This window comes from Panulirus ornatus, chromosome 17, assembly GCF_036320965.1.
Source record: "Panulirus ornatus isolate Po-2019 chromosome 17, ASM3632096v1, whole genome shotgun sequence".
Lineage (NCBI taxonomy): Eukaryota > Metazoa > Arthropoda > Malacostraca > Decapoda > Palinuridae > Panulirus > Panulirus ornatus.
This window is the reverse complement of record NC_092240.1, coordinates 48,087,384-48,112,897: the sequence shown is the minus strand read 5'-3', so window position 1 is coordinate 48,112,897 and position 25,514 is coordinate 48,087,384. Positions and strand designations below refer to the sequence as shown.

The 25,514-nt window shown below is 52.1% G+C and overlaps 1 protein-coding gene across 2 annotated transcripts; it reads right to left on the bottom strand.

Moving 5' to 3' along the window:
* Positions 1-663: 663 nt before the first annotated feature.
* LOC139754714 (uncharacterized) lies at positions 664-12,880 on the bottom strand. 2 transcript variants are annotated; one of them, XM_071672287.1, is made up of 6 exons: positions 12,686-12,880; positions 10,469-10,544; positions 9,442-9,537; positions 7,824-8,114; positions 3,435-3,583; positions 664-976 (listed from the first exon to the last, which is right to left on the bottom strand). In XM_071672287.1, exons 1-6 carry the CDS (start codon positions 12,808-12,810, stop codon positions 859-861), a joined length of 855 nt encoding a protein of 284 aa, XP_071528388.1. In that variant the 5' UTR covers positions 12,811-12,880; the 3' UTR covers positions 664-858. The 2 variants fall into 2 exon arrangements, with proteins under 2 accessions (XP_071528388.1, XP_071528389.1); XM_071672288.1 differs by lacking the exon at positions 9,442-9,537 and having other exon boundaries at positions 666-976; positions 12,686-12,876.
* Between the last annotated feature and the right edge of the window lie 12,634 nt (positions 12,881-25,514).

Sequence of the window (25,514 nt, the reverse complement as noted above, 5' to 3'; positions counted from 1 at the left end):
CTAGGTACGATGTCTCCACCTTCAGGAGTTGCTAGGCAGTGGACGATCCTCTTCGTATACAAAGGGCTTCCTCCGTGGGGCGTGAGTGGTTCGTGTTTCCCTTTTGAGATGAAGGCCCTCTGGTGGTAGAGATGTGAAGGAGAGGGAGGGAAGGGGGATATGTCTCTCTCGCAGGGGCTGGGTGTTGAGACACACGAACTCACCCTCCTACAGGATATATTATGGAGGGCGCCGCCCCTGGTCCCTACAGAGGACAGGACCAGCCTGACGATGGGGGAAAAGGATGAGTCCTGGAAGGACAGAGACGGGTTTTCTGTAGGATCATTGAAGTAGCAGCATCAGAGAACCTTCCTGAAGAAGGGTACAACCCTTCCTCGATTCAAAAGACCCTCCCCCAGCTGGAGGGAGGAGCTGCTGCAGGAGGAGTGGAGGGAAAGGGAAAGGGAGGGATGGAGAGTGTGGAGGGCAGTAAGCCCTCCCCAGCTGGAGGGAGAGGAGGGTATATATAGTCTTCAGGAGCGTCTTTTCGTTGAAGGGCTTCTGCAGAAGGAGTGGAGGGAAAGGGAAAGGGAGGGAGGGAGAGTGTGGAGGGCAGGGAGCCCTCCCCAGCTGGAGGGAGAGGAGGGTATATATAGTCTTCAGGAGCGTCTTTTCGTTGAAGGGCTTCTGCAGGAGGAGTGGAGGGAAAGGGAAAGGGAGGGATGGAGAGTGTGGAGGGCAGTAAGCCCTCCCCAGCTGGAGGGAGAGGAGGGTATATATAGTCTTCAGGAGCGTCTTTTCGGTGAGGGGCTCCTGCAGAAGGAGTGGAGGGAAAGGGAAAGGGAGGGAGGGAGAGTGTGAAGGGAGGGCAGGGAGCCCTTACAGCTCGGGTACCGTGGGACAATAATACTTGTGGCAGGACTGGGAGAAGCCATCCTGTGTGATGTCGTCCAAATGGCGAAGGAGGTCCACGTAGCGAGGGCTGTACGGCACCCACCTGCAGGAGGGAGGGAGAGAGACGATCACTGAACTACATACGATCAAGAATTACTTTACTAAGGTAATTGTTCCCTCCTCCCCTTTAATCAGAATACGTTACTGTTGTTAATACATTACTGTTGTTAATACATTACTGTTGTTCATACATTACTGTTGTTGATACATTACTGTTGTTAATACATTACTGTTGTTAATACATTACTGTTGTTAATACATTACTGTTGTTCATACATTACTGTTGTTAATACATTACTGTTGTTTAATACATTACTGTTGTTCATACTACATCTTGAAGAGTTTTATATATTCGTCTGGAGTGTTTGAATACATTACTGTTGTTAATACATTACTGTTGTTAATACATTACTGTTGTTCATACATTACTGTTGTTGATACATTACTGTTGTTAATACATTACTGTTGTTCATACTACATCTTGAAGAGTTTTATATATTCGTCTGGAGTGTTTGAATACATTACTGTTGTTGATACATTACTGTTGTTAATACATTACTGTTGTTCATACTACATCTTGAAGAGTTTCATATATTCGTCTGGAGTGTTTGAATACATTACTGTTGTTGATACATTACTGTTGTTAATACATTACTGTTGTTCATACTACATCTTGAAGAGTTTTATATATTCGTCTGGAGTGTTTGAATACATTACTGTTGTTAATACATTACTGTTGTTAATACAACATCTTGAAGAGTTTCATATATTCGTCTGGAGTGTTTGAATACATTACTGTTGTTAATACATGACTGTTGTTCATACATTACTGTTGTTGATACATTACTGTTGTTAATACATTACTGTTGTTCATACTACATCTTGAAGAGTTTTATATATTCGTCTGGAGTGTTTGAATACATTACTGTTGTTAATACATTACTGTTGTTAATACATTACTGTTGTTCATACATTACTGTTGTTGATACATTACTGTTGTTAATACATTACTGTTGTTCATACTACATCTTGAAGAGTTTTATATATTCGTCTGGAGTGTTTGAATACATTACTGTTGTTAATACATTACTGTTGTTTAATACATTACTGTTGTTCATACTACATCTTGAAGAGTTTTATATATTCGTCTGGAGTGTTTGAATACATTACTGTTGTTAATACATTACTGTTGTTAATACATTACTGTTGTTCATACATTACTGTTGTTAATACATTACTGTTGTTCATACTACATCTTGAAGAATTTTATATATTCGTCTGGAGTGTTTGAATACATTACTGTTGTTAATACATTACTGTTGTTTAATACATTACTGTTGTTCATACATTACTGTTGTTAATACATTACTGTTGTTAATACACTACTGTTGTTAATACATTACTGTTGTTCATACTACATCTTGAAGAGTTTCATATATTCGTCTGGAGTGTTTATTTATTTATTTGTTTGTTTTTAAGACAAAATGTTCATTTGTAGTTTAGTTACAGTTTATTACTAAAGCCTTGCCAACTTCACTTGGGCTGTGGGGGGGGTCTAGTCTGAGCCAGGATAAACGGCTAGATTGACTGTGGGCCGACGACGGCTAGGACTCGAACCGATCGACGCTGGTGCAGCCACACGCGAATGTGTGACACCACCACCACCAGCAGCAGCAGGAGGGAGGAGACCTTTGGTCATATGGTCTTCACACCTTCTTCAGGAGCTGAGGTTGTCTGAACACACACACACACACACACACACACACACACACACACACACACACACACACTGTGGATGGTCCGTGTGGACTGTGGTGTTGGGGTCACTGGCGTGTAGAGGAGGTGGGGAGGGGGGAGGGGTGGTCTTCTGAAGACCTGTCGGGGAGATTGTGGTCTGCAGGAGGGGGGGGGGGCTTAGTGAGGACCCGTGAAGGGAGACTGGCCTGCAGAGGGGGTCTTCTGTGGACTTGTGGGGTGACATTGGCCCATATGAAGAGGGTCTTCTGAAAAACCCATGGTGGGAGAGACTGACCTGCAATAGGGTCTTCTGAGGACCCATGGGGGAGAGATTGGCCTGCAAGGGGGTCTTCTGAGAACCCATGGGAAGCGACTGGCCTGCAAGGGGGTCTTCTGAGAACCCATGGGAAGCGACTGGCCTGCAAGGGGGTCTTCTAAGAACCCATGGGGAACGATTGGCCTGCAAAGGGGCCTTCTGAGACCCACTGGGAGATATTGACCTGTAGAAGGGTCTTCTAAGAACCCATGGGGAGCGACTGACCTGCAATAGGGTCTTCTGAGGACCCATGGGAAGCGACTGGCCTGCAAGAGGGTCTTCTGAGAACCCATGGGGGAGAGATTGGCCTGGAAGAGGGTCTTCTGAGGACCCATGGGGAGAGATTGACCTGTAGAAGGGTCTTCTAAGAACCCATACGGAGACACTGATCTGCAAGGAGGGAGTGGGAGTGGGGTGGTCTACTTACGACCTGTGGCGGACGACTGACCTGCGGAGGAAGCTGGCGACGTTGAAGACCATGCTGGAGACGGAGATGTAGCGGGAGGACTTGGTGGGCGTGAGGCAGACGACCCTCTCCAGGCACGCCTTGTCGTTGCTGGCCTCCCCCAGCAGCCACGCCAGCAGGAGGAGCACGTCCTGCAACAAAGGGGTAGAGGTGGTTAGGGGCGTGGGGTGAGGTGGGAGGGCGTAGGGTGGGGTGGGAGGGCGTAGGGTGGGGTGAGAGGGCGTGTGGTGTGGGGTAGGAGGGCGTAGGGTGGGGTGGGAGGGCGTAGGGTGGGGTGGGAGGGTGTTTGGTGGGGTGGGAGGGCGTGTGGTGTGGGGTAGGAGGGCGTAGGGTGGGGTGGAAGGGCGTGTGGTGGGGTGGGAGGGCGTAGGGTGGGGTGGGAGGGCGTTTGGTGTGGGGTGGGAGGGCGTGTGGTGGGGGTGGGAGGGTTTGGGGTGGGGTGAGAGGGCGTGTGATGGGGTGGGAGGGCGTGTGGTGGGGTGGGAGGGCGTGCGGTGGGGTAGGAGGGCGTAGGGTGGGGTGGGAGGGCGTAGGGTGTGGGGTGAGAGGGCGTGTGGTGGGGTGGGAGGGCGTGTGATGGGGTGGGAGGGCGTGTGGTGTGGTGGGAGGGGCGTGTGGTGGGGTGAGAGGGCGTGTGATGGGGTGGGAAGGCGTGTGGTGTGGGGTGGGAGGGCGTGTGGTGTGGTGGGAGGGCGTGTGGTGGGGTGGGAGGGCGTGGGGTGGGGTGGAGGGGCGTGTGGTGGGGTGGGAGGGGCGTGTGGTGTGGGGTGGGAGGGCGTGTGGTGTGGTGGGAGGGCGTGTGGTGGGGTGGGAGGGCGTGTGATGTGGGGTGGGAGGGCGTGTGGTGTGGTGGGAGGGCGTGTGGTGGGGTGGGAGGGCGTGTGGGGTGGGGTGGGAGGGCGTGGGGTGGGGTGGTCCGTGCTCAGTGAAGGTCCACATGATGAACCACAGGAGTAGAGAGACGTGGTTTTGATTGGTTGATTGGAGGGAAGCCTTTTGATTGGTTGATTGGAGGGAAGCCTTTTGATTGGTCGATTGGAGGGAAGCCTATTGATTGGTTGATTGGAGGGAAGCCTTTTGATTGGTTGATTGGAGGGAAGCCTTTTGATTGGTCGATTGGAGGGAAGCCTTTTGATTGGTTGATTGGAGGGAAGCCTTTTGATTGGTTGATTGGAGGGAAGCCTTTTGATTGGTTGATTGGAGGGAAGCCTTTGGGAGGAGAAGGGGCGATTGGAGGGTAATTTGGAGGTGTTGGGTGGGAAGGGAAGGGAGGGAGGGAGGGAGGGGGGGTTGTTGAAGTGGGGGGGGGGGTTTGAAGGGTTCTTTGGGAGTGTTGGTTTAGAGGGACGAGTGGCCACCTACCCCTCTGGCGCATGGCCACCTACCTCCCTTGCTACCCCAGGGCCACCTACCTCCCTTACTACCCCAGGGCCACCTACCTCCCTTACTACCCCAGGCCACCTACCTCCCTTGCTACCCCGGGCCAGCTACCTCCCTTACTACCCCAGGGCCACCTACCTCCCTTACTACCCCAGGCCACCTACCTCCCTTGCTACCCCAGGCCACCTACCTCCCTTGCTACCCCAGGCCACCTACCTCCCTTACTACCCCAGGGCCACCTACCTCCCTTACTACCCCAGGCCACTTCCCTCCCTTGCTACCCTAGGGCCACCTACCTCCCTTACTACCCCAGGCCACTTCCCTCCCTTGCTACCCTAGGGCCACCTACCTCCCTTGCTACCCTAGGGCCACCTACCTCCCTTGCTACCCCAGGCCACCTACCTCCCTTGCTACCCCAGGCCACTTCCCTCCCTTGCTACCCTAGGGCCACCTACCTCCCTTGCTACCCCAGGCCACCTACCTCCCCTGCTGCCCCAGGCCACCTACCTCCCTTGCTACCCCAGGCCACCTACCTCCCTTACTACCCCAGGCCACCTACCTCCCTTGCTACCCCAGGCCACCTACCTCCCTTACTACCCCAGGCCACCTACCTCCCTTGCTACCCCAGGCCACCTACCTCCCTTGCTACCCCAGGGCCACCTACCTCCCTTCCTACCCCAGGCCACCTACCTCCCTTGCTACCCCAGGCCACCTACCTCCCTTGCTACCCCAGGCCACCTACCTCCCTTGCTACCCCAGTCCACCTACCTCCCTTGCTACCCCAGGCCACCTACCTCCCTTGCTACCCCAGGCCACCTACCTCCCTTGCTGCCCCAGGCCACCTACCTCCCTTGCTACCCCAGGCCACCTACCTCCCTTGCTACCCCAGGGCCACCTACCTCCCTTGCTACCCCAGGCCACCTACCTCCCTTGCTACCCCAGGGCCACCTACCTCACTTGCTACCCCAGGCCACCTACCTCCCTTACTACCCCAGGGCCACCTAACTCCCTTGCTACCCCAGGCCACCTACCTCCCTTGCTACCCCACGCCACCTACCTCCCTTGCTACCCCAGGGCCACCTACCTCCCTTCCTACCCCAGGCCACCTACCTCCCTTGCTACCCCCAGGGCCACCTACCTCACTTGCTACCCCAGGCCACCTACCTCCCTTGCTACCCCAGGCCACCTACCTCCCTTGCTACCCAGGCCACCTACCTCCCTTGCTACCCCAGGGCCACCTACCTCCCTTGCTACCCCAGGGCCCCACCCTTACCATACCTCCCTTGCTACCCCAGGCCACCTACCTCCCTTGCTACCCCAGGCCACCTACCTCCCTTGCTACCACAGGCCACCTACCTCCCTTGCTACCCCAGGCCACCTACATCCCTTGCTACCCCAGGCCACCTACCTCCCTTGCTACCCCAGGGCCACCTACCTCCCTTGCTACCCCAGGCCACCTACCTCCCTTGCTACCCCAGGCCACCTACCTCCCTTGCTACCCCAGGCCACCTACCTCCCTTGCTACCCACAGGCCACCTACCTCCCTTGCTGCCCCAGGCCACCTACCTCCCTTGCTACCCCAGGGCCACCTACCTCCCTTGCTACCCCAGAACCACCTACCTATCTTGCTACCCCAGGCCACCTACCTCCCTTACTACCCCAGGGCCACCTACCTCCCTTGCTACCCCAGGCCACCTACCTCCCTTGCTACCCCAGGGCCACTTCCCTCCCTTGCTACCCCAGAACCACCTACCTCCCTTGCTACCCCAGGCCACCTACCTCCCTTACTACCCCAGGGCCACCTACCTCCCTTGCTACCCCAGGCCACCTACCTCCCTTGCTACCCCAGGCCACCTACCTCCCTTGCTACCCCAGGGCCACCTACCTCCCTTGCTACCCCAGAACCACCTACCTCCCTTGCTACCCCAGGCCACCTACCTCCCTTACTACCCCAGGGCCACCTACCTCCCTTGCTACCCCAGGCCACCTACCTCCCTTGCTACCCCAGGCCACCTACCTCCCTTGCTACCCCAGGCCACCTACCTCCCTTACTACCCCAGGCCACCTACCTCCCTTGCTACCCCAGGCCACCTACCTCCCTTGCTACCCCAGGCCACCTACCTCCCTTGCTACCCCAGGCCACCTACCTCCCTTGCTACCCCAGGCCACCTACCTCCCTTGCTACCCCAGGCCACCTACATCCCTTGCTACCCCAGGCCACCAACCTCCCTTGCTACCCCAGGCCACCTACCTCCCTTGCTACCCAGGGCCACCTACCTCCCTTGCTACCCCAGGCCACCTACCTCCCTTGCTACCCCAGGGCCACTTCCCTCCCTTGCCACCCCAGGGCCACCTACCTCCCTTGCTACCCCAGGCCACCTACCTCCCTTGCTACCCCAGGCCACCTACCTCCCTTGCTACCCCAGGGCCACCTACCTCCCTTGCTACCCCAGGCCACCTACCTCCCTTGCTATCCCAGGCCACCTACCTCCCTTGCTACCCCAGGGCCACCTACCTCCCTTGCTACCACAGGCCACCTACCTCCCTTACTACCCCAGGGCCACTTCCCTCCCTTGCTACCCTAGGGCCACCTACCTCCCTTGCTACCACAGGCCACCTACCTCCCTTACTACCCCAGGGCCACTTCCCTCCCTTGCTACCCCAGGGCCACTTCCCTCCCTTGCTACCCTAGGGCCACCTACCTCCCTTGCTACCCCAGGCCACCTACATCCCTTACTACCCTAGGGCCACCTACCTCCCTTTCTACCCCAGGCCACCTACATCCCTTACTACCCCAGGGCCACTTCCCTCCCTTGCTACCCTAGGGCCACTTCCCTCCCTTACTACCCCAGGGGCCACCTACCTCCCTTGCTACCCCAGGGCCACATACCTCCCTTACTACCCCAGGGCCACTTCCCTCCCTTGCTACCCTAGGGCCATTTCCCTCCCTTGCTACCCCAGGGGCCACTTACTACCCCAGGGGCCACCTACCTGCTGGTCGATGAGGGCGTTAGAGTCGACGTGGTCGTCGCTACGCGTGTAGGTCTCGCCCGTGATGATGTAGGGCGTGGCCACCAAGACGAAGAGCCAGAAGGTGATGGTGATGAAGGTGATGTAAGCCAGTGGCCACTTCCCTGCCACTAACTGTGAGGTGGACGTCTTCTCCTCCGCCGCCTCCTCCTCCTCCTCCTGCAGGAGGAGGCCGCCCTCCTCCTCCCGACGAAGGTGGTTCGAGGCGTCCAAGCAAGCGCCACTGCCGTCTTCAACGCAGCCGGAGTCGAACTGGGGGACACAGAGAGACACAGAGGGTGAGGGATTGAACCAGCTAGCCACCCTGGGGGAGGTGGAGGAGGTGGATGTGATAACAAGTGTGGTCGTGAACGGGTGAAGAACAAAGTGGAGGGGACAGTGATGAACATGAATGTTCTTTGGAGGGGAGGAGAGGGGAAGGGGTGAGGGGAGAGGGAGGGGAACGTGTTTGGTCCAGGTGGAACATGGTTCTTGGTCCCCTCGTTCCATTCTCTGTCCCCTCTGATCCACGTCTCTCTCTCACACCCCTCTCTCTCACCCGTCCCTCTCTCTCCCCTCACCCCACAGCCATCCACGGTTCCCCTCTCACCTTCTTCCTCATCCTCCTCCCCCTTCCCTTCCCCCACAGTCACCCCTCACCCCTCACCATCCTTCAACCCCCCCACCCCACTACTCACCTTCCCCCCACCCCAATGGACCCCCCACACCTTCCCCGTCAGTCCTCCCCCTCACCTCTCCCCCTCTCCTCCCCCCTCCTCAGTTCCTCCCCATCACCTCCCTCCCCCTCCTCAATCCTCCCCCTCACCTCTCCCCCTCCTCCATTCCTCCCCCTCACCTCTCCCCCTCCTCAATTCCTCCCCTCACCTCCTCCCTCCTCAATTCCTCCCCCTCACCTCTCCCCCTCCTCAATTCCTCCCCTCACCTCCCTCCCCCTCCTCAATTCCTCCCCCTCACCTCTCCCCATCCTCAATTCCTCCCCTCACCTCCCTCCCCCATTCTCAATTCCTCCCCCTCACCTCCCTCCCCCTCCTCAATTCCTCCCCCTCACCTCTCCCCATCCTCAATTCCTCCCCTCACCTCCCTCCCCCATTCTCAATTCCTCCCCCTCACCTCCCTCCCCCTCCTCAATTCCTCCCCCTCACCTCCTCCCTCCTAAATTCCTCCCCCTCCCCTCCCTCTCCCCTCCTCAATTCCTCCCTTCACCTCCCTCCCCTCCTCAATCCTCCCCCTCACATCTCCCCCCTCCTCAATTCCTCCCCTCACCTCCCTCCCCCTCCTCAATTCCTCCCCTCACCTACTCCCTCCTCAATTCCTCCCCCTCACCTCCCTCCCCTCCTCAATTCCTCCCCTCACCTCCCTCCCCCTCCTCAATTCCTCCCCCTCACCTCCCTCCCCCTCCTCAATTCCTCCCCCTCACCTCCCTCCACCTCCTCAATTCCTCCCCCTCACCTCCCACACCTCAATTCCTCCTCTCACCTCTCCCCCCTCCTCATTCCTCCCCCTCCCCCCTCCTCAACCCCCTCCCCCTCACCTCTCCCCCCTCCTCAATCCTCCCCCTCCTCAACCCCCTCCCCCTCACCTTCTCGACGATGTTGCCGTTCGTGTGGTCGTCCCTGACGAAGGACAACACCTTCTGCTGCGCCTCCTTCGTCGTCGCCGGGGTCCCAGGCTCCTCCTGTACGAGGGGGGGTCAAGTGGGGGGGTCAAGACCTCCTGCTCTCTCTCTCTCTCTCTCTCTCTCTCTCTCTCTCTCTCTCTCTCTCTCTCTCTCTCTCTCTCTCTCTCTCTCTCTCTCTCTCTCTCTCTCTCTCTCTCTCTCTATTGCTACGTCATACATAGCAGCTGGCTGGGTCCTAGGAGGGCGGGGACTTGACCTTAGCAGCTAGCTGGATCCTAGGAGGGGGGACTTGACCTTAGCAGCTGGCTGGATCCTAGGAGGGGGGGACTTGACCTTAGCAGCTGGCTGGGTCCTAGGAGGGGGGACTTGACCTTAGCAGCTGGCTGGATCCTAGGAGGGACTGACCTTACCAGCTGGCTTGGTCCTAGGAGAGACTGACCTTACCAGCTGGCTGGATCCTAGGAGAGGCTAACCTTAGCAGCTGGCTGGATCCTAGGAGGGACTGACCTTACCAGCCGGCTGGGTCCTAGGAAACACTGACCTTAGAGACTGACCTTACCAGCTGGCTTGGTCCTAGGAGAGACTGACCTTACCAGCTGGCTGGATCCTAGGAGAGGCTAACCTTACCAGCTGGCTGGGTTCTAGGAGGGACTGACCTTACCAGCCGGCTGGGTCCTAGGAAACACTGACCTTAGAGACTGACCTTACCAGCTGGCTTGGTCCTAGGAGAGACTGACCTTACCAGCTGGCTGGATCCTAGGAGAGGCTAACCTTAGCAGCTGGCTGGGTCCTAGGAGGGACTGACCTTACCAGCCGGCTGGGTCCTAGGAAACACTGACCTTAGAGACTGACCTTACCAGCTGGCTTGGTCCTAGGAGAGACTGACCTTACCAGCTGGCTGGATCCTAGGAGAGGCTAACCTTACCAGCTGGCTGGATCCTAGGAGGGACTGACCTTAGCAGCTGGCTGGGTCCTAGGAGGGACTGACCTTAGCAGCTGGCTGGGTCTTGGCTGGGCTGGTGGTGTCTGGGAACATGATGGCCATCACGAAGTCACGCACGAACCTGGCGAGAGATGGTGGGTGGGTCTTACTACGTGGGGGCAAGATATCCAGTGGCAGGCCAGGCAGAGATATCCAGTGGCTGGCCAGCCCGAGATATCCAGTGGCAGCGCCGAGATATCAAGTGGGAGGACCAAGATATCAAGTGGAAGGGCCAAGATATCAAGTGGGTGGGCCAAGATATCAAGTGGCAGGGCCGAGATATCCAGTGGGAGGGTCAAGATATCAAGTGGGAGGACCGAGATATCCAATGGCAGGGCCGAGATATCCAGTGGCAGGCCCGAGATATCCAGTGGGAGGGCCGAGATATCAAGTGGGAGGGCCGAGATATCCAGTGGGTGGGCCAAGATATCAAGTGGCAGGGCCGAGATATCCAGTGGGAGGGTCAAGATATCCAGTGGGAGGTCTGCGATATCTAGTGGCAGGCCCGAGATATCAAGTGGGAGGTCCGCGATATCCAGTGGGAGGGCCAAGATATCAAGTGGGAGGACCGAGATATCAAGTGGGAGGTCTGCGATATCTAGTGGTAGGGTCAAGATATCAAGTGGGAGGGCCAAGATATCCAGTGGGAGGGCCAAGATATCCAGTGGGAGGGCCAAGATAGCCAGTGGGAGGACCAAGATATCAAGTGGGAGGGCCAAGATATCAAGTGGGAGGGTCAAGATATCAAGTGGGAGGGTCAAGATATCAAGTGGGAGGGCCGAGATATCAAGTTGGAGGGCCAAGATATCCAGTGGGAGGGCCGAGATATCCAGTGGGAGGGCCAAGATATCCAGTGGGAGGACCAAGATATCAAGTGGAAGGGCCAAGATATCCAGAGATATGGCAGAGATATCAACATTAAGTAAATATTCCCAGATAAGATATGTCAAGAGGTTATCTTAAATGCTAACAAGGCCAAGATAACTAGAACCATTACATCCAAGATAACATACCAGAGATATGTCAAATGAGGACGTCATATGGGAAGGTGTGATGATTATCTTTGATAACGTAGACATTCAGGACTTTGAAAATAAAGATATTTTGAATTAATTAAGCAATGATGGCCAATGGGTGAAAGAAAATAAGAAAAAAAATATCATTGGAAGATGTAGGTTAGGCAACGGAATTGCATTTCAGGCCAGGATGGTAGTTAGAATTAGCCATATAAGATAATTAGGATGAGGAATAACTCTATTAGAACAAAACTACAGTGAAAAAAATTGGAATTTCAGTTAAATATATGTATATATTAGGGGGAAAAAATCGCTTCATGATGTACATTTTCTTTGAATAGCCAGAGACCATCAAAGAAAATGGTAGAGATTAATGGGTGACTTCAATAAAAGAAACCTGAAGGGGGCAACATCGGAAGCTCTACTGAAAGACAAAACTGGGGGAAAAGAAGCATGGATGGTATGTTTATTAAAGACAGACTTAGGGAATATCGTTAATAAAGTAATAAGACGGAAAATAAGGTCCGGGACTTGTATAAAAAGGCCAGGAAGCGAAGTGGGTAGGAAATGAAAATAGTGGACATGATTTGAAAGCGTAGGTAAACAGGAGAGATATATATAGATAACTGCTGATACCGGTAAGAAAAATACAATTGATAAACAGGGAAGTAGCAAAATTGAAAGAAAATGCGTATATCTACAGTGACAGAATATGTGAAGGAGAGAAAATGATTAGAGAAGCTGAAAATAATGTATTGAAATCCAGAGAAGCTGTTAACATACCACAGGAGTCGTCACTATGTGGAGAAATCAAAGAAAACTGACATATTACAGAAAACGGGAAACATTGGGTAGACTTACTTAAACTTTCTCAAATTGTATTTACGGGAGAGTGAAAGAATATGAATATAAATGGTGCCAAAAAACAAGGTTATAAACGTAGAATGATATTTGTAAACCTAAATAGAACAAATTGTAGAAGAGCACAAGAAATGGGGATAGATTTATCACTCGTTGCGAACCTAGAAATGAAGAATTTATTGAAAAATAAAACTGCTTATGAAATACCTCCAAGGGGCATCCATGAATTATTCATTGAAGAGACCTGGAAACCATCTTAACCCCTGTCCAAACAACCCCCCAGAGCAACCCCAGACACTGGAGACTCTCGATGAACAGTAAAAAAAAAAAACCAAACCCCACTTACCTGAAAACCGAAAGGAGGTTAATGGGTGGAGTGGAGAGGCCACTGGGCCCCACTGTGAGCTGGGCGTCGACCACCCAGACTGTGGCAGCCATGATCAGCACCGTCAGCGCCACCGTCATGCGCATCCTGGCGGGGGTACTGTGGTACAGGAGAGACACAGAGATGACACAAGACCCTGATGGTCTATGACCAGGTTATCTGCTGGAGGACAGTACATGGGAAGGACAGATGACACAAGACCCTGATGGTCTATGACCAAGTTATCTGCTGGAGGACAGTACATGGGAAGGACAGATAACACAAGACCTGATGGTCTATGACCAGGTTATCTGCTGGAGGACAGTACATGGGAAGGACAGATAACACAAGACCTGATGGTCTATGACCAGGTTATCTGCTGGAGGACAGTACATGGGAAGGACAGATAACACAAGACCTGATGGTCTATGACCAGGTTATCTGCTGGAGGACAGTACATACCCCTTAATCATGTCATATACCTTTGATCACCTAATTATCCACCTGGTCACGTAATTATATACGGCCGGTTAATTCCCTCAGGTCACGTAATGAGCTCCCTGCATCCATGATACACGACATGGTCTCTTGTGAGGCGAAATCCCTCATCAAGTTGTGAGTTTTGACCCATTTGTGAGCATAAGGGTTTGGGTCCAGGATGGATGACAGTGAGTGGAAGATAGGGGGGGGGGGACAGGTGGAGCTAGGCACGAGCTAGGTGGAGCTAGGAGCGAGCTAGGTGGAGCTAAGGAGGAGCCAGGTGAGACAGGTGGAGCCAGGAAGGAGTTAAGTGGAGGTAGCAGTGAGCCAGCTGGGGCTAGGAATGAGCCAGGTGGAGCCAGGAAGGAGTTAAGTGGAGGTAGGAGTGAGCCAGATGGGGCTAGGAATGAGCCAGGTGGAGCCAGGTGGAGCCAGGAAGGAGTTAAGTGGAGGTAGGAGTGAGCCAGCTGGGGCCAGAAACGAGCCAGGTGGAGCTAAGGAGGAGGCAGGTGGGGTCCAGGTGGAGCCAGGAACGAGCCAGGTGGGACACAAGGTGTGGAACAGCTGGTGTAGGTGTGGCCGGGTCGTTAACAGTAGTGTGGACCATGCCATTAGCAACGTCATCACTGATGGGGGGATCAACAGATAACAAACCCCCTCCCAACCATCCCCCTCCCCTTCCCCTCCCCTCCCATCCCCTCCCCTCCCCTCCCCTCACCCTCCCTCCCCTCCCCCTCCCATCCCCTCCCCTCCCCCTCCCCTTCCCATCCCCTCCCCTCCCCTCACCCTCCCCTCCCCCTCCCCTCCCCTCCCCTCCCCTCTCCCCTTCCCCTCCCCCTTCCTCTCCCCCTTCCTTCATGATGTGGGTGTGGCTCGCCCTCCCTCCTCCCAGTCCACTCCCTCCCAAGCACAGGGACCACAGCCACCCTCCAGCTCCTTGTATCCCAGCCCTTCTCCCTCCGTCAGGAGAGAGAAGGCCCCCCCTCCGAAGAACTCCCCTCCCTCCCTCCCCTAACCCCACCGCCCTTGTGTCTTAACCCACACTCAAGAGGAGGGGCCGGGAGGAGGAGGGAAGAGGAGGGAAGAGGAGGGAGGAGGGAAGAGGAGGGAAGAGGAGGGAGGGAGGGAAGACCCCTTGTCTTCTTCACCCACTTCTAAAGACATCTGCAACCCTGAGGTCTTTCCCTCGTGGCGAGTCACCCCCGCCCCGCCCTTTGTCGCCGACGTAACCAGGGTGTGGGTGTGTGGGTGTGGGTGTGGTGGGTGTGGGTGTGGGTGTGGGTGTGGGGGAGGAAGGAAGGGTGACCCAACCCCTCCCCGAAGCCTGGACGCTGAAGGTGTGTGGAGGGAGGATCATCGCGGGTCAAGACTCGTGTGAACTGATCTCCACACCACAACCGTAGGCAGGAGGAGGAGCAGGAGGAAGAGGAGGAGGAGGAGGAGGAGGACCAGTGTGGGTGTGTGGGTGTGGTGGGTGTGGGTGTGGGTGTGGGTGTGTGGGAGGAAGGAAGGGTGACCCAACCCCTCCCCGAAGCCTGGACGCTGAAGGTGTGTGGAGGGAAGGATCATCGCGGGTCAAGACTCGTGTGAACTGCTCTCCACACCACAACCGTAGGAAGCAGGAGGAGGAGGAGGAGGAGGAGCAGGAGGAAGAGGAGGAGGAGGAGGAGGAGCACGAGGAGGAGGTAGAGGAGGAGGAGGAGGAGGAGGAGCCACACCACAACTGTGGGAAGCAGGAGGAAGAGGAGCAGGAGGAGGAGGAGGAGGAGGAGGACCACAACGGTACGAAGTAGGAGGAGGAGCAGGAGCCACACCACAACTGTAGGAAGCAGGAGGAGGAGGAGCAGGAGGAGGAGGAGAAGGAGGAGCCACAGGCAGGAGCCGTTGGGGGACGCCAGCCATCATTGTGGTGGGGGGTGGGTGAGGTTGTTATCATACATACACACACACACAGTTCACACAAGAACAGCGGGTCGAACTGATGGCTTTAGAACATGGAGAAAGTCGAGGCAGCAATATCGAAGTGGATGGAGAGGTATGATCCAGTGATGTCTGGGGGGAAGTCATGAGGCAAGCTGGTGGACCATGAAGAACCCCAGACATGTGAACAGTTGCTTGTGTGAGTGAATGAAACACCCCAGACATGTGAACAGTTGCTAGAGTGAGTGAATAAAACACCCCAGACATGTGAAGAGTGAATAAAAAACCCCAGACATGAGAACAGTTGCTGGGGTGGGTGAATAAATACCGTAGATATGTGAACATGTTCTTCATACTGGGGTGAACATAACCCCCAGATATGTGAACATGTTCTTCATACTGGGGTGAACATAACCCCCAGATATGTGAACATGTTCTTCATACTGGGGTGAACATAACCCCCAGATATGTGAACATGTTCTTCATACTGGGGTGAACATAACCCCCAGATATGTGAACATGTTCTTCATACTGGGGTGAACATAACCCCCAGATATGTGAACATGTTCTTCATACTGGGGTGAACATAACCCCCAGATATGTGAACATGTTCTTCATACTGGGGTGAACATAACCCCCAGATATGTGAACATGTTCTTCATACTGGGGTGAACATAACCCCCAGATATGTGAACATGTTCTTCATACTGGGGTGAACATAACCCCCAGATATGTGAACATGTTCTTCATACTGGGGTGAACATAACCCCCAGATATGTGAACATGTTCTTCATACTGGGGTGAACATAACCCCCAGATATGTGAACATGTTCTTCATACTGGGGTGAACATAACCCCCAGATATGTGAACATGTTCTTCATACTGGGGTGAACATAACCCCCATATATGTGAACATGTTCTTCATACTGGGGTGAATATAACACCCAAATAGGTGAACATGTTCTTCATACTTGGTTGAATATAAACCCCAGATATGTGAACAGTTCTCCATACTAGGGTGAATAAATCCCCCAGACAATTGAACATGTTCTCCTTACTGGGGTGAAGAAAATCCCCACATATGTGAACATGTTCTCCATACTGGGGTGAACAACCCTCCCCCACTTCCTCTATGTGGAGCAGACTTTGTGGTGTTCACTATGTGATGGTTATTACCAGGCCAGACCGGAAGATGTGGTCATGCCCGACTTGTTCTCGTTCATGAACAAAGGTGAGAACAATTGCCAGACCTAAGACAGCTGCTGAACATCTGGAGGGAAGAGGGGGTGCGGTGGGGAGTGGCTATTGAACATTGCTCCGTCTACCATGACATTAACGCGCTCGGTCTTTTGTTCAGCATGAACACTTGACGTGTTTGTATAACATTCACAAGAACAGCTGGTGGAAGGAACAGCTGATGGATGCAATCAGCTGGTGGTGTTTACCCTGCATCAACTGATGGAGGCAATCAGCTGGTGGTGTTTACCCTGCATCAACTGATGGAGGCAATCAGCTGGTGGTGTTTACCCTGCATCAGCTGATGGAGGCAATCAGCTGGTGGTGTTTACCCTGGATCAGCTGACTGGTCTTCACCCACATGTTGGCCTCTGGTTGACCTCTTCAAGGTCATGGGAGGTGTGGGAAGTGGGTCAGACCTCGACGGGGTCATGTGTGTGTGTGTGTGTGTGTGTGTGTGTGTGTGTGTGTGGAGTGCGTGGAGGTGGGGGGTGTGTGGAGGGGAGAAAGAAAGTCTTTGTTACAGACAGACAGACACAGATATTGACAGTTAGACTGAAAGAAATGGACAGATAAATGTATAGAGATAGATAAAGAGACGGACAGATAGATAGTGAGAGAAGAGACAGATGGATAAGTGAGAAGACAGACAAAGATTGACACATTGACAGATAAATACAGAGAAAGACAGACAAAGATAGACAGACTGATAGATGAATACAGAGAAAGACAGACAAAGATAGACAGACTGATAGATGAATACAGAGAAAGACAGACAAAGATTGACACATTGACAGACAAATACAGAGAAAGACAGACAAAGATAGACAGACTGATAGATGAATACAGAGAAAGACAGACAAAGATAGACAGACTGATAGATAAATACAGAGAAAGACAGACAAAGATTGACACATTGACAGATAAATACAGAGAAAGACAGACAAAGATTGACAGACTGATAGATAAATACAGAGAAAGACAGACAAAGATAGACAGACTGATAGATAAATACAGAGAAAGACAGACAAAGATTGACACATTGACAGATAAATACAGAGATAGACAGACAAAGATTGACACATTGACAAATAAATACAGAGATAGACAGACAAAGATAGACACATTGACAGATAAATACAGAGATAGACAGACAAAGATTGACAGACTGATAGATAAATACAGAGAAAGACAGACAAAGATTGACAGACTGATAGATAAATACAGAGAAAGACAGACAAAGATAGACAGGCTGATAGATAAATACAGAGAAAGACAGACAAAGATTGACAGACTGATAGATAAATACAGAGAAAGACAGACAAAGATTGACAGACTGATAGATAAATACAGAGAAAGACAGACAAAGATTGACAGACTGATAGATAAATACAGAGAAAGACAGACAAAGATTGACAGACTGATAGATAAATACAGAGAAAGACAGACAAAGATTGACAGACTGATAGATAAATACAGAGAAAGACAGACAAAGATTGACAGACTGATAGATAAATACAGAGAAAGACAGACAAAGATAGACAGACTGATAGATAAATACAGAGATAGACAGACAAAGATTGACAGACTGATAGATAAATACAGAGAAAGACAGACAAAGATTGACACATTGACAGATAAATACAGAGATAGACAGACAAAGATTGACACATTGACAGATAAATACAGAGATAGACAGACAAAGATAGACACATTGACAGATAAATACAGAGATAGACAGACAAAGATTGACACATTGACAGATAAATACAGAGATAGACAGACAAAGATTGACACATTGACAGATAAATACAGAGAAAGACAGACAAAGATAGACAGGCTGATAGATAAATACAGAGAAAGACAGATAAAGATTGACACATTGACAGATAAATACAGAGAAAGACAGACGAAGATAGACAGACTGATAGATAAATACAGAGATAGACAGAGGTTAAAGAAAAAATGGAGGCAAGATAGAATCATATATGTTTCCAGTACAGCTCGAAACACCGCCATCCCATCCCCAGCGACCATCCCATCTCGGGAGACTACCATCCTTGGCGACCAATAACCCTAGCGACCACTAAAGCTAGCGACCACCGAGGCTAGCGAACCCACCCCCGATCCTAGCGACCTCCCGATGGCCCGTGTTGGGGGGGCGGCGCCTGGCGCCCGGGTTGCCGACCACGTAACCTTCACCTTGATACAACCGGGGTCCTCTAACGGGAAAGCGGGGGGGCCCCGCCCCACCCACCCGGGGGGCCCCGCCCCGTCCCGTCCACCCAGGGGCCCCGCCCCGTCCACCTGACACCCAGGGGCCTCCTACAGGTAGATCCCTCTCCTCCCAGGGCGCTGCTCCTGGGTCCTTCTGCAGTAGTCCAGCGTCCTCCAGGAGGAGAGAGAGAGAGAGGGTAGGAGACGGTGACGGAAGGTGGGGGGTGGTGACGGAAGGAGAGAGGGGTGTGTGACGGAAGGAGAGGGGGGTGTGTGACGGAAGGAGAGGGGGGGTGTGACGGAAGGAGAGGGGGGTGTGACGGAAGGAGAGAGGGGGTGTGTGACGGAAGGAGAGGGGGGGTGTGTGACGGAAGGAGAGGGGGGTGTGACGGAAGGAGAGGGGGGTGTGACGGAAGGAGAGGGGGGTGTGACGGAAGGAGAGAGGGGGTGTGTGACGGAAGGAGAGGGGGGGTGTGTGACGGAAGGAGAGGGGGGTGTGTGTGACGGAGGAGAGGGGGGGTGGTGACGGAGGGGGTGGTGACGGAAGGGGGGTGTGTGACGGAAGGAGAGAGGGGTGTGTGTGACGGAGGGAGAGGGGGGGTGTGTGACGGAAGGAGAGTGGGGTGTGTGACGGGAGGAGAGGGGGGGGTGTGACGGAAGGAGAGGGGGGGTGGTGACGGAGGGTGTGACGGAGGGGTGTGTGTGGGGGGGTGAGACGGGCCGCCAGCAGGCAGGGAGGGTCAGGTTGTTGACCCCCCCCCACTCCCCCCCCCACACGCTAACCAGGCCACCGAGTTAAGGGGGGGTACGATGGTGGTGTGGGGGAAAGGGGGGGGTGAAGAATCTCCCTTCCCCCCAACTCCCAACACACACACACACACACACACACACACACACACACACGCGGGGTTCTGTTATTTCCACCAGTTTTTTTTTTGTGTGTGTTTTGTTTCACATGTGGTTGTGCGTGAACACATCATTGCTAATGTATTCTTTCTTTTCTTTGTTTTTTCCCTGTGTTCTTTGCGGTGTGGCCCTTAGTGAAGTGATGCAAGATAATACATATAACGTAAAGGATATATATATATATATATATTTCTTTGTTTCGTACTATTCGCCATTTCCCGCATTAGCGAGGTAGCGTTAAGAACAGAGGACTGGGCCTTTGAGGGAATATCCTCACCACCTGGCTTTACCAAGTGCCTCTTCCCAAGTACACCTGCAGCTCCAAAGCTGCACTACAATCAGTAGCAGGGGAATAATGGACTCCTCTAGAGTGAGAAAGTCTTTAAAGACGCCAAACCATCAAAATAAAGGCATAAGAACACAGCAAACAAGACATCATATATATATATATATATATATATATATATATATATATATATATATATATATATATATATATATATATATATATATATCAAGAAAATCACAGACAGAAGCCATCGAAGAAAAACGCGCCGAGCAAGACGCAATTTTGCTTTAGGGGAAAAAAAAACAAAGAGCTTTATTTTACCCGCCAACTGTGTGGCCGGTTGCTGACGTGCGGATTCGCTAGGGAAAATAGCCGCCAGGAGATGTCTGACCCAGTGAAGAAGAAGAGGAAGAAGAAGAAGAAGAAGAAGAAGAAGAAGAAGAAGAAGAAGAGGAGGAGGAGGAAGGGAACTTATTATCCAAAGGAAATAAGTCGTGACCAAATAGATTCCCGGATATAAACAGCCGCTAACGAATGTATATATATACTGCCTGGTTAGGACAGTTGCTAGCGAACGCTTACTTAGGGAAAGGTCGTCTGATTACCGTAATATACGGTAAACGTTGTTAACAAGCTTGTTCCCCCATAGGAAGAAACTTCCTAACGAGCATATGACCCAGTGATAACACATGCCAACAAACCTGTTACCCAGTACGAGCAGTTGCTAACGAGCGAATTACGTGGTTAAATGCTAGTGCTGCTGAACGCCATACCTGGTTCAAACTGTTTGCTAACGATGGTGTCATCCAGTGTAAACAGTTGCTAACGAGCGTACGAAGCAGAGAAAAAAAGACTAACGAGCGTTATTACACAGTAGAAAGAATAATAACAAAAGAATGGTCGCTACTGAAATCAAGCGCTGATGGGAACGTACGCTAGGCCACTGAAAAATAAACAAACCCCGTTCGCTGGCGTTGGGGGACGCTACCGGTGATGAAGGTTGACCCATATTCGTCCCCCAGCGCTCACCAACACCACCACCAGCTTGTTGCTTTTACGGAGCTTGAGGAGGTAATAAATAAAGCTTTAAGACAGCTAAGCTGCACACACACGAAGTGGGAACAGCTTTAAGGCAGCTAAGCTGCACACACACGAAGTGGGAACAGCTTTAAGGCTAAGCTGCACACACACGAAGTGGGAACAGCTTAAAGATACGATAACTGAACTCCTTGAACACGACGGTACGACTCTTCAGCGTACCATCGTGTTCAAGGGTTGTATACCGTCGTGCTCAGGGATCGTACCGTCGTGTTCAAAGGTCGTACCGTCGTGTTCAAGGGTCGCACCGTCGTGCTCAGGGATCGTACCGTCGTGCTCAAAGGTCGTACCGTCGTGTTCAAGGGTCGCACCGTCGTGCTCAGGGATCCTACTGTCGTGTTCAAAGGTCGTACCGTCGTGTTCAAAGGTCGTACCGTCGTGTTCAAGGGTCGCACCGTCGTGCTCAGGGATCGTACCGTCGTGTTCAAGGGTCGTACCGTCGTGTTCAAGGGTCGCACCGTCGTGCTCAGGGATCCTACCGTCGTGATCAAGGGTCGTACCGTCGTGATCAAGGGTCGTACCGTCGTGCTCAAGGGTCGTACCGTCGTGCTCAAGGGTCGTACCATCGTGCTCAAAGATCGTACCGCTGAGTGTGTGTGTGTGTGTGTGTGTGTGTGTGTGTGTGTGTGTGTGTGCTGAAAAAGGACTGGTGATTGGGAATACCTGGTTTAAAAAGCGAGATATACATAAGTATACGTATGTAAGTAGGAGAGATGGCCAGAGAGCGTTATTGGATTACGTGTTAATTGATAGGCGCGCGAAAGAGAGACTTTTGGATGTTAATGTGCTGAGAGGTGCAACTGGAGGGATGTCTGATCATTATCTTGTGGAGGCGAAGGTGAAGATTTGTATGGGTTTTCAGAAAAGAAGAGAGAGTGTTGGGGTGAAGAGAGTGGTGAGAGTAAGTCAGCTTGGGAAGGAGACTTGTGTGAGGAAGTACCAGGAAAGACTGAGTATAGAATGGAAAAAGGTGAGAAGAAAGGAGGTAAGGGGAGTGGGGGAGGAATGGGATGTATTTAGGGAAGCAGTGATGGCTTGCGCAAAAGATGCTTGTGGCATGAGAAGCGTGGGAGGTGGGCAGATTAGAAAGGGTAGTGAGTGGTGGGATGAAGTGAGATTGTTACTGAAAGAGGAGAAAAGAGGCATTTGGACAATTTTTGCAGGGAAATAATGCAAATGAGTGGGAGATGTATAAAAGAAAGAGGCAGGAGGTCAAGAGAAAGGTGCAAGAGGCGAAAAAGAGGGCAAATGAGAGTTGGGGTGAGAGAGTATCATTAAATTTTAGGGAGAATAAAAAGATGTTTTGGAAGGAGGTAAATAAAGTGCGTAAGACAAGGGAACAAATGGGAACTTCAGTGAAGGGGGCTAATGGGGACGTGATAACAAGTAGTGGTGATGTGAGAAGGAGATGGAGTGAGTATTTTGAAGGTTTGTTGAATGTGTTTGATGATAGAGTGGCAGATATAGGGTGTTTTGGTCGAGGTGGTGTGCAAAGTGAGAGGGTTAGGGAAAATGATTTGGTAAACAGAGAAGAGGTAGTAAAAGCTTTACAGAAAATGAAAGCCGGCAAGGCGGCGGGTTTGGATGGTTTTGCTGTGGAATTTATTAAAAAAGGGGGTGACTGTATTGTTGACTGGTTGGTGAGGATATTCAATGTATGTATGACTCATGGTAAAGTGCCTAAGGATTAGAGGAATGCATGCCTAGTGCCATTGTACAAAGGCAAAGGGGATAAGAGTGAGAGCTCAAATTACGGAGGTATAAGTTTGTTGAGTATTCCTGGGAAATTATATGGGAGGATATTGATTGAGAGGGTGAAGGCATGTACAGAGCATCAGATTGGGGAAGAGCAGTGTGGTTTCAGAAGTGGTAGAGGATGTGTGGATCAGGTGTTTGCTTTGAAGAATGTATGTGAGAAATACTTAGAAAAGCAAATGGATTTGTATGTAGCATTTATGGATCTGGAGAAGGCATATGATAGAGTCGATAGAGATGCTCTGTGGAAGGTATTAAGAATATATGGTGTGGGAGGCTAGTTGTTAGAAGCAGTGAAAAGTTTTTATCGAGGATGTAAGGCATGTGTACGTGTAGGAAGAGAGGGAAATGGTTGGTTCTCAGTGAATGTCGGTTTGCGGCATGGGTGTGTGATGTCTCCATGGTTGTTTGATTTGTTTGTGGATGGGGTGGTTAGGGAGGTGAATGCAAAGGTTTTGGAGAGAGGGGTAAGTATGCAGTCTGTTGAGGATGAGAGGGCTTGGGAAGTGAGTCAGTTGTTGTTCGCTGATGATACAGCGCTGGTGGCTGATTCGGGTGAGAAACTGCAGAAGCTGGTGACTGAGTTTGGTAAAATGTGTAAAAGAAGAAAGCTGAGAGTAAATGTGAATAAGAGCAAGGTTATTAGGTTCAGCAGGATCGAGGGACAAGTAAATTTGGAGGTAAGTTTGAATGTAGAAAAACTGGAGGAAGTGAAGTGTTTTAGATATCTGGGAGTGTATTTGGCAGCGGATGGAACCATGGAAGCGGAAGTGAGTCACAGGGTGGGGAAGGGGGCGAAGGTTCTGGGAACATTGAAGAATGTGTAGAAGGCGAGAATACTGTCTCGGAAACCAAAAATGCCTATGTTTGAAGGAATAGTGGTTCCAACAATGTTGTATGGTTGCGAAGCGTGGGCTATGGATAGAGTTGTGCGGAGGAGGGGTGGATGTGCTGGAAATGAGATGTTTGAGGAAAATATTTGGTGTGAGGTGGTTTGATCGAGTAAGTAATGAAAGGGTAAGAAAGATGTGTGGTAATATAAAAGAGTGTAGTTGAGAGAGCAGAGGAGGGTGCTTTGAAATGGTTTGGTCACATGGAGAGAATGAGTGAGGAAAGATTGACCAAGAGGATATATGTGTCAGAGGTGGAGAGAACAAAGAAAAGAGGGTGACCAAATTGGAGGTGGAAAGATGGAGTGAAAAAGATTCTGAGTGATCGGGGCCTGAACACGCAGGAGGGTGAAAGGCGTGCAAGGAATAGAGTGAATTGGAACGATGTAGTATACCGGGGTCGACGTGCTGTCAATGGATTTAAGCAGGTCATGTGAAGCGTCAGGGGTAAACCATGGAAAGTTTTGTGGGGCCTGGATGTGGAATGGAAGCTGTGGTTTCGGTGCATTATACATGACAGCTAGAGACTGAGTGTGAACGAATGTGGCCTTTGTTGTCTTTTCCTAACGCTACCTCGCGCGCATGCGGGGGAAGGGGGTTGTCATTTCATGTGTGGCGGGGTGGCGACGAGACTGGATGAAAGCAGTATGTTTGAATATGCACATGTGTATGTATTCATATGTCTCTATGTATATCTATGCATACGTTGAAATGTGTAGGTATGTATATGTGCGTGTGTGGGCGTGTATGTATATACATATGTATGTGGGTGGGTTGGGCCATTCTTTCGTCTGTTTCCTTGCGCTACCTCGCTAACGTGGGAGACAGCGACAAAGTACAATAACAATAATAATAACAACAACAACAACAATAATAATAATAATAATAATAATAATAATAATGATAATAATAATAATAATAATAATAATAATGATATAAAAGTCGGTCCATCTTACCCCTGCCACGGAGAGAGAGAGAGAGAGAGAGAGAGAGAGAGAGAGAGAGAGAGAGAGAGAGAGAGAGAGACCCCAACTCCACTTCCCCACATATTTACAAGCTCCAAAGCGGAAGACGAACAGCTGGGGGCGGGCTGTGGGGCCGACTACCCAACCCAGAACTCGAACTCGGTCAGTGCATGACCCACACTCATCAACGCTGACCACCACTCCACGGAAGCCCACATCGTTTAACTCATATGAGTCAGGACCCACCACGACCCACCGGCGCTTCATATGGTCTCATCTGGTGGGGGTGGGTGGGTCATGCCTCACCACCCCAGCCCCACCCCCACGTGGGGGGAAATTCCCACCCCCTCACCCCACACTTGCCTCCTCCCCTTACACCCGCTCCTCCTCCCCACTAACCTCCCCCTGGTCAAGGGGCCTCCTCCCCTTACACCCGCTCCTCCTCCCCACTAACCTCCCCCTGGTCAAGGGGCTTACACCTGCGGTCGTCAGCCCCCAATCAAAGAGCCATCCCCTCTCTCCCCCTGGGCAATACCTCCCCCAGGGCCAGACACTCCCCCAGGGCCTTATCTCCCCCCTGGGCAATACCTCCCCCCAGGGCCAGACATTCCCCAGGACCTTATCTCCCCCTGGGCAATACCTCCCCCAGGGCCAGACATCCCCCAGGACCTTATCTCCCCCTAGGGCAATACCTCCCCCAGGGCCAGACATTCCCCAGGACCTTATCTCCCCTTGGGCAATACCTCCCCCAGGGCCAGACATCCCCCAGGACCTTATCTCCCCCTAGGCAATACCTCCCCCAGGGCCAGACATCCCCCAGGACCTTATCTCCCCCTGGGCAATACCTCCCCCAGGGCCAGATATCCCCCAGGACCTGATCTCCCCTTAGGCAATACCTCCCCAGGGCCAGACATTCCCCAGGACCTGATCTCCCCCCTGGGCAATACCTCCCCCAGGGCCAGACATTCCCCAGGACCTGATCTCCCCCTGGGCAATACCTCCCCAGGGCCAGACATCCTCCAGGACCTTATCTCCCCCTGGGCAATACCTCCCC